The sequence below is a fragment of the Halictus rubicundus genome, unplaced genomic scaffold, assembly GCF_050948215.1.
Source record: "Halictus rubicundus isolate RS-2024b unplaced genomic scaffold, iyHalRubi1_principal scaffold0322, whole genome shotgun sequence".
Classification (NCBI taxonomy): domain Eukaryota; kingdom Metazoa; phylum Arthropoda; class Insecta; order Hymenoptera; family Halictidae; genus Halictus; species Halictus rubicundus.
In genome coordinates this window covers 46,914-60,036 of record NW_027488863.1, presented here as the reverse complement: position 1 = coordinate 60,036, position 13,123 = coordinate 46,914, and the positions used below count along the sequence as shown (strand labels likewise).

Here is a 13,123-nt window from a genome sequence, read left to right as displayed (position 1 = left end):
AATTTCGTGGACGCACTCAATGCGAAATCGAGGAGCCACTAGGTTGGAGAAATCTTCGTTGAATCGAATTTAAGTATTAGTAAGCCTCGTAACTTCTATATAATTTAATTGATACAATCCGAGCGGTTAGATTGTATCGTGTGGGAACGTTCAATTATTATATTAGGATTTTAGGCAATAATTAAGGGTACGCGAGTTAACAAACAAGACAATTTATTCTGAATTGAAATTACTACAAGTGTTGTTGTTTGTGTCGCGAATGAATATAATAAATGTACAATTAGAGGAATTGTTTACCTATGTTGCACGGTGTTGACGCACTGGCAATGCGGGGTTAGATGGCGATTGTTGAATGCCAAATAGAATATATACCGAACTAACGGAATCTATAAGGTTATGAATTGATTCGAAAGGGACTTTAACCCGATCTCACTAGACTTGACTCTGTAACGCGACGTGACTGCACGATTACTATAACGTTACGGAACCGTTTCTGAATCTTGACTGAACCGCTTCTCGACTAACCGAAGAGGATGAAAATGAACGGGTTTATATACCTTGAAAATGAAAGGGGTACTCTGTTTAAGATTTAATGTCACGTAGGGTCACAGTCACATTTTTTGTCATTTCTAATGAAAAGCAGGCCTCAGTTAGATTTTCGTTAAAAGGGGTTAATGAAGGTTATCCGGGCTATTTCCTATCAGAATATTAATTAACGGATGCCAGAAGGGAGTGTCTAGAGATTTTGATATAAAGAAGGCATACAGTATCTTGTGTTAATAAAAGGGAGCCTGTTGGGACGCTTTTCGTTCTCAGAAAAGAGATTAGAAATTCTAATCGAAATAAACGTGGAGAACGTCTCCATACGTAACAAGTTCCTTGTTAAAGTACTATAACAGGCAGTGTCGTCAATTTTTTTTTAGATTTTTTGTTGTGAGACATCATCGTCAAAAAACAATAAAACCGAATTTTTTCGACGTTTTTGCTATTAGGAGGAAAGTTACATTTGTTGGTTTTATCGCAGATATATATTAAGTAATTTTTAGCATTATTAAATTGAAACAAGTAATTGTTTGACCTAAGAAATGTGATTTAAGAGAAAGAGTAAATTGTATTTTGTGTGATATATACCAGAATGTTCGTAAAGTTTTGTAACATCGCCAGACGTCGAACTAAGGAGCGGATACGCTGGGGTTCTTATCCCGTCGGTGGTAAATGTTTTTTCCCATACATCATCTTTATTTTTTCAATTTCTTATATTATTTATTCATGTGATTTTAACAATATTTTTTTAATGTTCTAAAAATATTGAAGTAACATTGATTAGGCAATGAATATTTATATTATTGTGTTCGTCCACGATTTCCGCCAGATATGAAATTGCTTGTGAAAATTGGTAAGATTCCGTGAAAAGAATTTTGAAATCCACTTCTGTCATTTCCAGAAAATCAAGAAATCAATACTGTTTGAAATGGAATCTTTTTGCGGTTCCAATTGTTTTGACCATCTTAATCGGCTATGCCCTTTTAAATCTTATCACCTATACGTGCACAGTACCGAATGACAGGCTGTTGGAACTTCCAACTTGTGTGAAAGGTTGTAGACTGGCACATATTGGCACGAATGCGTACAAATACATATCAATATTATACAATATTTATATATCCATTCCTTTCAAAAACTATTTAACGAAGTTTAACGTTAATTTTCAACATTATAAACAATTTTGCGACAATACATTTTTACGACTGTACATTGAACCGGAGTATAATATAAAGGAATATATAAAATACCGTTCTTCACATCTAGTTATTTACATAAATCTAGGAAATAGTTGTTATTGCATAATTATTTTCAATAAGGGTTATACAAATTCTGAATCAACATTTCACTATCAAAATATATAATAAAACATCGCAAACATTTAGCATTGTCAATATACTAAAATGCTTGATAATATCGATGTGCTGATCTTCCCGCTGTAACTCGCATTATGTCATTTTACGCCTGATTTTATTTCGAGCCGTTCGCTTCGTTGCGAGCAGCTCGCATCGGTGCGGATAGCTCGCATCGGTGCGGATAGCTCGCATCGGTGCGGATAGCTCGCATCGGTGCGGGTAGCTCGCATCGGTGCGAGTAGCTCGCATCGTTGCGAGTAGCTCGCATCGGTGCGAGTAGTTCGCATCGTGCGAGTACTCGACTCGACTCGAAAAGCGAGTCCCGGCTCGACTCGACCCGAGCTCGGCTCGCATATGCGAGCTTGGCTGCAGGCCTACTTCTCACCGACGAGAATTTCCTTCGTGGTCTTCTGCAACCGTCGAGATACCGTCGTTGACCTTCTGTTTCTTACTCCAGCCAAAATCTATCCTAGAGGGCGGTAGAAGACACCGTGTTTTTCGAGCGACACATTCTCCCGTAAGGCTGGCAGTCTTTATATACAGGGTGGCCCACATAACTCTAAACAGCTCAATATCTCGAAAACTATGCCATCGATTTTAAAGTTCTTAGTCTTAAATTGCATGGAACTAAAGGGCCTTTCTGACTACATAAACGTGAAGTGGCCTCCCTTCCCTTTTAACGGGGGAGGGGAGGTACCTTTATAATTTTAAATGGAACCCCCTATAAAATGTTACATATTTAGATTCTACCGGAAAAAACAAGTCAATTTTGTCTGAAACATTTTTTTGTCAGATACTTCCATGATGAGATATAACAGTTTGAAGTTTCCAGTTGTAGGTACTTGAAGCGCTCGGAAATAGCGTTATGGAATTATACGCGCTTGAGTCCTTTGCTTATTCGTGAAGAAATAAAATGTACTTTAAATTAAATGTTCAAAATGTCCACCACGGGCTTGTAAACATTTATTTACTCGAAACATCAAAGTTGTTCTAACACTTTTTAACATTTCGGGAGTCACTGAAGCGCAAGCGACATGTATTCTTTGTTTCATATCCTCTTTTGTCGTCGGTGGTTCAAACATAACTTTGTCCTTTACATATCCCCATAAGAAAAAATCTAATGGTGTTAGATCGGGGGATCGAGGAGGCCATTGACGAGGTCCCCCACGATCTATCCATTTGTTCCCAAATTTTTCGTTCAAAAATTGCCTGGTGATGATTGCAGAATGTGGAGGAGCGCCGTCTTGTTGGAACCACATTTCTCTTCTAACGTGCAGTGGCACATCTTCCAAAAGCGCAGGCAAATGATTTTTTAAGAAATCACAATAACTTGCAGATGTTACAGTTTCTTGAAAAAAATAAGGTCCAATCACAAAATCTCCTATTAGGCCACACCAAACATTTAAAGACCATCGATGTTGAAAGGGAACACATCGGATCCAATTTGGGTTTTCCACGGACCAATAATGCGGATTATGTCTATTTACATGCCCTGAGTTCATAAAAGTGGCCTCATCGGAAAAAAGTATTTTGTACAAAAAGTCATTTTCCACAACACCCTGCTGCCACTCACAAAATCTTACGCGGTGATAGTAATCTGCTATCGAAAGCTCTTGTGATAAAACCATGTGATGTGGATGATACTTTTGCCGTTTCAAAATTCGTTGAATTGATGAGCGACTAATATGTGATGTTTGTGCAAGTGTACTTTGACTAATATGAGGATTTAATGTAATTGCAGCAAGAATACTGGCACTATTATTTTCATTAGTGACAGCTTTAGGTTTATTGCGAGTTTTTTTACACAATTCACCGTGCTCGCGAAGCCGCTTTTCTAAATTATGAAATGTTGCATGACATTTTTTGATCCCATAACGTTCAGAAAACATCACTGCTGCACGCCGATAATTTTTTTGGCATTCACCTAATGTTAGTTCTTCAACACAGGATAGGAAAATCGCACGTTGTTCCGAAGACGGGTGAAATGATACAGCAATTAATCGTATCTACATATAACACTTTATTCCACTTTGTATATTAACGCTGTAGGGAAATCGCACTTGCTCCGAGGACGGGTGACACGATACAGAGCGAAATTCCTCTCGGTTCGCCGCTATGTTCACTTTCGGCGCGTACCGCTCCCCGCCGGCTCGCAGGCCTACCGGCCCCGGTCGACCCTTCGGGTCTGACCGTGCACGTTGCCCCAATTCGCAGAAGGGTGATCACATCCTTCTCCTTGGGTCATAAACGGGCCTAGATCGCTGGTGTCAGCGATCTTACCACGCGGCCTTTTGTTCTTTCCGACCTTTCGAGGTGTCGAACACATGACGCGATGCCGGCGAGAATCCCCTTTTCAGGAGACCGGTGAACACAACGGTTTCGCTCTGTCTCTCTCTCTTCACACACACACTTTTACAATCATCATTCATATAAGCCATACAACGCATTTCTTATAACTAACGCCAATACAAATGAATATACCAGAATACACCAAAACAGCCGAACACGCCAGAATACAACAGAATACGCATAATGTTTCACACCACTTTCGAACACATGTAGTAACAAACGGCGGATCCGTAACACTCTATAAACATAAATGGCATTTCGTCCGCAACAATAAACATAAACGGCATTTCGTCCGCAACATTCCCCCCTTCGTATAAATCGCAGAGTTTATACTTCCTCATTTTTTAATAGTCGGACAAGTTTTCGCGCCGGACGCGTGAAGTCACCCAACGAAGTACGCACTTTCGCTATCCTCACTTCCCCATCTGACCCAGGGTATACCTCGATGATCGTCCCTCTTTTCCAATTATTTCGTGGCGCTTGCAAATCGACAATGAGCACGAGGTCACCCCGCTTTAGCGGATCCGCCCTTTCTGACCATTTTGGCCGTGCTATTATCGACGGGAGGTACTCCCGTAGCCAACGCTTCCAAAAGGCGTCGGCAAAGCTTTGCGCCGTCCTCCATTGCTTTCGCAAACACTTGGATTGAGCATCGTATCTCCCCAATTTTATGTTTCCTGACGAGGAGCCTATTAAAAAGTGGTTCGGCGTCAGTGCTTCGTCATCCCGAGCATCTACAGGTACCTGGGTTAACGGGCGCGAATTCACAGAGTGCTCTACCTCTGTCAACATCGTATATAGCACTTCTTCTGTAGGAGCTTGTTCGCGCAAGACCACTTGTAACGCGACTTTCACGGATCTCACTAAGCGTTCCCACGCCCCACCCATGTGTGGGGCGTCCGGTGGATTAAAGACCCATTTCATGCCCTTCGTCAACGCGTATCCTTGCTGTTTCTCTTGGTTGATCCCGGCAATCGCTTCTTTAAGTTCTCGACTTGCGCCCTTAAAATTCGTCCCATTATCGCTGTACATGATAAGGGGGTTGCCTCGACGTGCAGCTAACCGTTGCAAAGCCATTATGGTGGAGCTCGCGCTCAAGCTGTGGGCTAGCTCCAAATGAATAGCTCGTATAGTGAGGCAAGTGAAGAGCACTCCCCAACGTTTTTCTCTTCTCCGGCCGATTTTCACCAACATGGGGCCGAAATAGTCAATCCCACAACGGCTGAACGGTCTTTGTCGGTACGCTACACGCCCCACGGGTAGTGCAGACATCATGGGAGCGTGCGGTTTGGCGCGCTGCAACCGACACACTATGCATCTCTTCGACAACGAACGCAGGGCCTTCCTTAACCCCACTATGTAAAAGGTTTGTCGCAGCTCGTTCATGACCGCATTGCTGCTTCCGTGATAAAAGCGCCTGTGAAACTCTTTTATGAGCATCCGCGTGGCCGGGTGCTCGCCGTCCAGGATTATTGGGTGATTATTAAATTCGGATTCGCGAATGTTAACCGCTCGTCCGCTTGCTCTCAATATCCCGCATTCGTCTAAGTATGGCCTTAACCCCGCGATTTTACTGTCTCTATTTAAGTCTTTCCCATTTTTGATGGTGTTGATTTCCTTCTCGAAGTGCTCGGCCTGGATCACACGATACCAATATCGCTCGGCCGCCGCTACGCTCTCGATGCTTATTCCCGTTCGCGGTTTACTTCGCCAGCGGTCTATCGCAGCTTGTACTCGTCTAGCTACGGCCAATAAACCCCTCCATCCCAAAACTCTTATCGCTAGTGGAAGATTCGCCAACGGCAATGAACGCGAAGCGCACACGAGGGTCTTGCGGATTTCCATGTTATCTATCGTCTTCTTCTCGGTATCGTTGAGTGGCTTTTCCACCGGCCAATGGGTTTCCAGTTTCTGCAGGAATTCGGGCCCACGATACCATTGAGTAGCCGTGCGGGTTGCTTCGTTGGACCAACGCGTCGCGCTATCCGCGGGATTCTGTTTCGACGGGACCCATCGCCATTCCGAGCCCTCCGTGATGTCGTCGATCTCTCCTAGTCGGTGCGCAACGAAAACCTGCCGGATTCGCGGTTCTCCTTTTATCCATCTGATAACTGTGGCCGAGTCGGACCATAGGAAACGCTGATTAAAGTTGAAATCAAGTTCTTCCGAGAGGGTTTTTGCTAATCTTGCCGCCAGTAACGCAGCCTGCAGTTCCATCCGAGGAACGGAGAGCGGCTTGAGGGGTGCTACTCTTGATTTCGCCATAATTAAGACGACATTAGTCGGACCGTTCTGCACTTCTGTTCTCAAATACGCGGCCGCAGCATACGCTTCTAAACTCGCGTCGCAGAAAACATGTAGCTGCACTTTTGTCTGATTGCAGTTGGTTGGCATTAGGCAGCGCGGAACGCGATCGCCTCGTACCTGGTATAGTGTTCGTAACCAGGCTAGCCAATTGACGTTTTCTTCGTCTCGTAATGAGTCGTCCCAGCCGATTCCGCTACGCCAAATTTTCTGCATTAATATCTTGGATCTCACCGTAAAGGGGGCGAGGAAGCCGAGAGGATCGAAGATCGACATGATGACGCGCAAATATTCGCGTTTCGTTGGTTTCCTGAGTCCACGCGTCACCTCTACGGGGATCCTTTCCGTATCCGCTTTGAATGCCAATTCGTCCGTCTTCGTGTCCCAGAAGAGGCCCAACACCTTCTCTCCTCGTCGGTCACAGAGTCGCGTTTCATCGCCATCCCTCATGGACTCCTCCCTAGTCATCGCGTTGACTATCGCCGACGCGTTGCTTGCCCAACTGTGCATCTTGAAGTTTGCGCGAGCATTAATTTTCGTTATGTTTCGAACGAGATCTAGCGTTTCTTTCACACAACTTCGGCTTACTAGGAAGTCGTCCATGTAGCTATTTTTTTTTATGCTTCTGGCGGGTGCGGGTTCCGAATGCTTGTATTCCTCCGCGTTACGATTTTTTATATATATCGCGCTGCACGGTGATGATTTCGCCCCGAATATCAGGCTTGTCATCGTGTAAACCTCCGGCTCTATTTCGCGACTACGACCGCGCCATAGGAAACGCTGCGCGTCGCGATCTTCCTCCCTCATCTTTACACGTAAAAACATGTCCTTGATGTCTGCCTTGCACGCCACCGCGTATTGGCGAAAGCGTAGCAATACACCTGCCAATGGCTGCAACAGGTCCGGCCCAGTCTCGAGCATGTCGTTTAGGGAAACACCCTTTGTTTTAGCGGCAGCATCGAACACCAGCCTCAATCTTCCCGGCTTGCTAGCATTTTGTACCCCAAAATGTGGCAGATACCAAACGCGCGCGTTTCGCGTATCATCTACCCTCTTTTTAGCGTATCCGTCATTGATGAGCCGCTCCATTTCCTTGTAATACAACGCGGCGTATTCCGGATCGCGGTCCAGCCTTTTCTCCAACGCAAGGAGTCTCTTCCGCGCCGTCGTGAAACTGTCAATACTTGAAACATTATCGGATCTCCAAAGCAGGCCGGTCTCCCAAGCATCGCCTGTGTAGCGACTCGTTTCTTTCAACGTCTTCCAGGCATGATCGTGAACGCTTCTGGCAATGGGGTGCTGTGACGCTGCGCGGATGTCCCATCCCCTGCGGCGTCCTCGAAGTTCGATGGCCCAGGGCTGTCACTCGGGTGCGCCGTCGGCGAACAGAAGGTGGGCATGGCGTCACCTCTCGTTCCCTGCGGCGATTGATCGGATTGACGAAAAATCCCACTTGATCCTGGAACAGGCGGTTCTGCAACTTCCGGTGGCAGTGGGCGCCATGGTGGCTCCACGACCGCTGTCACTCTGCCCTCTTGCACCGCCCGAGTCCTCTTCGTTGGCGGCTGGACCACGCTGTTCCCCTTTTGATAGTTCTTCTTCCTTTTCGCCGTCATCGTCACGACACTTCACTTGTTACACACTTCACCCGAGCGATCGATTCTCTATCCTGCTATCCCCGAACAAATTCCCGGGTTTCGGCACCAAATGTTAGTTCTTCAACACAGGATAGGAAAATCGCACGTTGTTCCGAAGACGGGTGAAATGATACAGCAATTAATCGTATCTACATATAACACTTTATTCCACTTTGTATATTAACGCTGTAGGGAAATCGCACTTGCTCCGAGGACGGGTGACACGATACAGAGCGAAATTCCTCTCGGTTCGCCGCTATGTTCACTTTCGGCGCGTACCGCTCCCCGCCGGCTCGCAGGCCTACCGGCCCCGGTCGACCCTTCGGGTCTGACCGTGCACGTTGCCCCAATTCGCAGAAGGGTGATCACATCCTTCTCCTTGGGTCATAAACGGGCCTAGATCGCTGGTGTCAGCGATCTTACCACGCGGCCTTTTGTTCTTTCCGACCTTTCGAGGTGTCGAACACATGACGCGATGCCGGCGAGAATCCCCTTTTCAGGAGACCGGTGAACACAACGGTTTCGCTCTGTCTCTCTCTCTTCACACACACACTTTTACAATCATCATTCATATAAGCCATACAACGCATTTCTTATAACTAACGCCAATACAAATGAATATACCAGAATACACCAAAACAGCCGAACACGCCAGAATACAACAGAATACGCATAATGTTTCACACCACTTTCGAACACATGTAGTAACAAACGGCGGATCCGTAACACTCTATAAACATAAATGGCATTTCGTCCGCAACAATAAACATAAACGGCATTTCGTCCGCAACACCTAACGTTAATAACATATTCACTTCTGTGTCAAAAGTAGCCATAATCACAATGTTACTGCTTGAATAACAGCTCTAAACTGAAAACGTTTTCATAGATAAGCGAGTCAAACTCAAGAATTGTAAATATTATTGTTTGTGTTTCTTCATGAATAAGCAAAGGACTCAAGCGCGTATAATTCCATAACGCTATTTCCGAGCGCTTCAAGTACCTACAACTCGAAACTTCAAACTGTTATATCTCATCATGGAAGTATCTGACAAAAAAATGTTTCAGACGAAATTGACTTGTTTTTTCCGGTAGAATCTAAATATGTAACATTTTATAGGGGGTTCCATTTAAAATTACAAAGGTACCTCCCCTCCCCCGTTAAAGGGGAAGGGAGGCCACTTCACGTTTATGTAGTCAGAAAGGCCCTTCAGTTCCATGCAATTTAAGACTAAGAACTTTAAAATCGATGGCATAGTTTTCGATATATTGAGCTGTTCAGAGTTATGTGGGCCACCCTGTATATCTCGTCGGTGGTTTGGCCTACTTCTAACGCTCATATTTCTAAATATCTCCATAATCTCGTCAGCTCATGACCAGCCCGCATTAGATTGAACGTTCCTCTTTCGAATGAGCCCTTTACCAGCGACAAAATATTCCTTTTTAAGGACTAAAACTTGATCCCCGTAAAACCATATATTGTCGGTAACGTAGTCACTCTACTTTTGGCAGCTCGGGCCCTTAATACATAGTTTGTACTTCATAATATTCTAACTGGTATCGATACGAATTCAACGATCTATGATAACATAATATTAAACCTTGAAATAACGTTACAATAGTTTTGGCCACAAATATGGACTTCTGGACCACTGTGCATAGAAGGTTACACATTTTTATATAATTTTAATCAAGAGTAAATACTTTTCAATGTAGCGTACGATTTTTTTGATACCTTATAAATATTTAATCTTAATTATTCTTAGGGACAAAGGTTGCATTCTTTAAACGGCCGCTATTTTTTTACTTTTTTGAATTATTAAAAACTCGTACGCTACATTGAAATATATTTATTCATGATTAACTTAACGCCGCCATTTTGTAATTTTAAATAATAAAATGTAACGGAAGTATAGTCAAGATCTAGCCGAATAATTCATAAATTAAACTTATTTTATTTAACAATTGCGTGAAAACAATTTTATTATTTTATCAATAATTTCAAGCTTCGATGTATCCCCCTAAACTCAGCCTATAAAAATCAAACTAAAGAAACCGATATTCCACGAGTGGCGTGCGTTTGAAAAAATGAATTAATTTCTGCAATAAGTTACAATTTGTTGCTAATATTGAGCTTGTACAAGAATTCGTAGCGTTTTAATATTAAAATACAAAGATAAAATTAAGATATTTATTCAGAGGTTTATTACAATAACATAAGTTACCTAAAAAATGACGAAAAGTAATAGGACCGAATGAAAAATTTGTTATTGAATAAATCGATGATTAAATATCTTCATTTTATCTTTGAATTTTAATTTGAGAACGCTAGAAACTTTCGTTTCAACCCAATATATCATCATAGAAGTTTTTGTGCATTGGGCGAAACACCGTCCAAGGTGAAGCAAAATAAAAACCTTTAGTTTTGTTTTGAACGTAAGAAAAGTATGTTATTTGAGACCGATGTAAACAATTCATAGGAACGTATCTTTAGTGAAACGTACTTTTCAGTGAAATTCCGGTATACTGTTCACTTGGCGTGAATATAAAGAAGTACAATACGAGATCAATTGGTATGAATCATAAATGAATATTTATTTAATGGAAAATTCATCCATTATACAAACAACCGCGGGGGGTGGGGGTAGGGTGTTTAACCTTTTCGTACTACTTTTATTACGTAATAATCTATTCGTGGAAAACATAAAACTATAGACTAGTACATTTTATATTCACAAATAATACGTAAATAATCGCCAATCTTTTTGTACATAATTTCTTCAATCTTTAAATTAGAATACTTTGTTGCCCCTCTGTACATGGTGAAGTGAGCAATCATGGTTTTGTTACTTTCGATTTCTACGGAGCTAGGGCAATGCTCCTCAGAACAATATGCATATCTAGCGTAGATGGTGCAACTTTTTCATGTTATTAGATGATTGCATACCAATATAGCGGCGTTCTTATCTGTCAAAAACGCTGAAAATCGACATCTTTATTCCGAATTCCTAACATTAAAACCTGGATTTACGACATTTTCTCACCAAAATCTACAGGATTACAAAAAAAGTTAAAAATTTCTGGTTTCCTGAAGTAAAGTTTAGCCAGGAAATGTATTGCAAATGTAAAATCGATTAGGTCTATGAACGGTCAAATAACTTCCTTCTTCTAGCTAGGAGGTTTCTTTTATCGCAAAGATAGCGTGGTTTTTTCTTTAAAAGAAGATGTTTTGTCTTCAAGTCTCTGAAAATTGGGCACAAACTTTTGCAATCATCCAATATAAAATATACACTCCACGACATATCGATAGGATACCCCTGAATTTCTAACGTTCTTCAATACCAATAATGTGTACACAAATTTTGTACAGTATGTAGATCTGTATACAGCAGGGGTTTCCAAAGCGCGAGCCGAGAATTATATTTCTGAATTGTGTTAATAAACGGTTTGTAAAAAAGAAACTAATTGTTGTTATAAATATAGAACGATTATGTTAGAAAATTAGTATAAATCTTTCCCCTGTGTCGAACTTTTGGCCCGCGAAATATTCTGGAATTTATTCATTTAGATAAAACTTTTGGAACCCCCGGTATAGATGAGTGTCCTCTGTTTGGAACATACGAAGAAACAGCTCCTACTTACTTTGCGTTCTAGGAGTCCCATTTGTTTACATGAGAAACTGGTACGTCTGAACGATAGGACATGCTATGGTGTTTCAGTCAGTGTCCCAGAGACAGTGAACAGACGAGGTTCTATTCACGTGAAAAATCTTTCCTGTGTCCTAATAGTGAATTAAAGATAATCGTTGTCTTTTTATATTGTTTATAAGTTACGAAAATGGGACGCGGTGAAGAATTAAATCCAACCGAAATAAAAATGATATTAGAGTTAAAAGAAAAAGGGACAAACGTTAACAAAATATCAAGCCTTTCGACCTGACATGGTTTGGTAAAACAAGAATCATTAAACGTGTCGCTCCTTAAAGTAATAATTACCGATTAAATCTGCAGAGAAGAAGAAAGGTTGTCACACTTTCCTCCATACTTTATTTCTAGCGGTAAAAGCTGTGGTAACGCGGACATCATGGGATAAATTCAAATTTATTTCATAATTTGAATCAGTTTGCTTCATCGCTTGGTGGAAATAACAAATAATTATATTTCACCTTGTACTTCTTTCGTACATCTATATTCAGCTTACGTGATGGCTGTGCTCACCGATATTGATCCATTTGTTGGGGCGAGGAACAGAATATTTGGAGAGATGGGTGGTTAGGAGATTCGGAACTTTACTTGCAAAAAAAACCAGTGTATACAATTATCTCAGCTCGCTGTTCGTTCGATGTGACACTCTTCACTTCGCGCTCGACACTGCCGCTTCTTTTCCCGAAAACGACAGTTGCCCTTTTTTGACCTGAGCCGCTAAAAACCGTTGGCCACTGTGCCCTCGTAATTGGAAGCCAGCCGTCTGTTTATAGCTGCTCAGGTATTCGACTTTTTGGGAAAACCCACCGTCTTCTCCTTCTGGTGACCATGTGCAATTTCCATGGCCCTCAGGTAGAGGATCTGTGTGCCTCCCTTCTCTCTCTCTCTCTCTCTCTCTCTCTCTCTCTCTCTTTCTCTCTCTATCTATCTATCTATCTATCTATCTCCTACAGCTCGGCCAATCCTGACAATTTAGCCGTCTCGGCTAAACCGTCGCGCATACATGACAATTGTATATACATACGTTCTACTTATTCTATCGCTAGCTTAATGTTACGATATTTCCTTCCTTATTTTTTAGTATTGTATGTATGGTTTTATATTATCTGGCGCTAGTATTCCTTCGTATGGTATTTGCGTAATCTGAAATCCTTCAATATCGGCAACTACGTAACGATCGTAGTCTAACACTTTTTTTATAATACATGGACCCTTAAATTTTGGAATTAGT

At 42.2% G+C, this 13,123-nt stretch overlaps 1 protein-coding gene across 1 annotated transcript; it reads right to left on the bottom strand.

Annotated features, from left to right (window-relative positions):
- Positions 1-4,574: 4,574 nt before the first annotated feature.
- On the bottom strand, positions 4,575-8,167 carry LOC143364173 (uncharacterized). Its single transcript, XM_076804660.1, has 2 exons — positions 7,960-8,167; positions 4,575-7,858 (listed from the first exon to the last, which is right to left on the bottom strand). The coding sequence occupies exons 1-2, from the start codon at positions 8,165-8,167 to the stop codon at positions 4,575-4,577; spliced, it is 3,492 nt and encodes a 1,163-aa protein (XP_076660775.1).
- Between the last annotated feature and the right edge of the window lie 4,956 nt (positions 8,168-13,123).

Coding starts and splice junctions, on each gene's coding strand:
- LOC143364173 (XM_076804660.1), bottom strand. CDS start 8,167: ATGACGGCGAAAAGGAAGAAGAACTATCAAAAGGGGAACAGCGTGGTC. Junction 7,859..7,959: donor ATCGCCGCAGGGAACGAGAG/GTGACGCCATGC, acceptor ACATCCGCGCAG/CGTCACAGCACCCCATTGCC.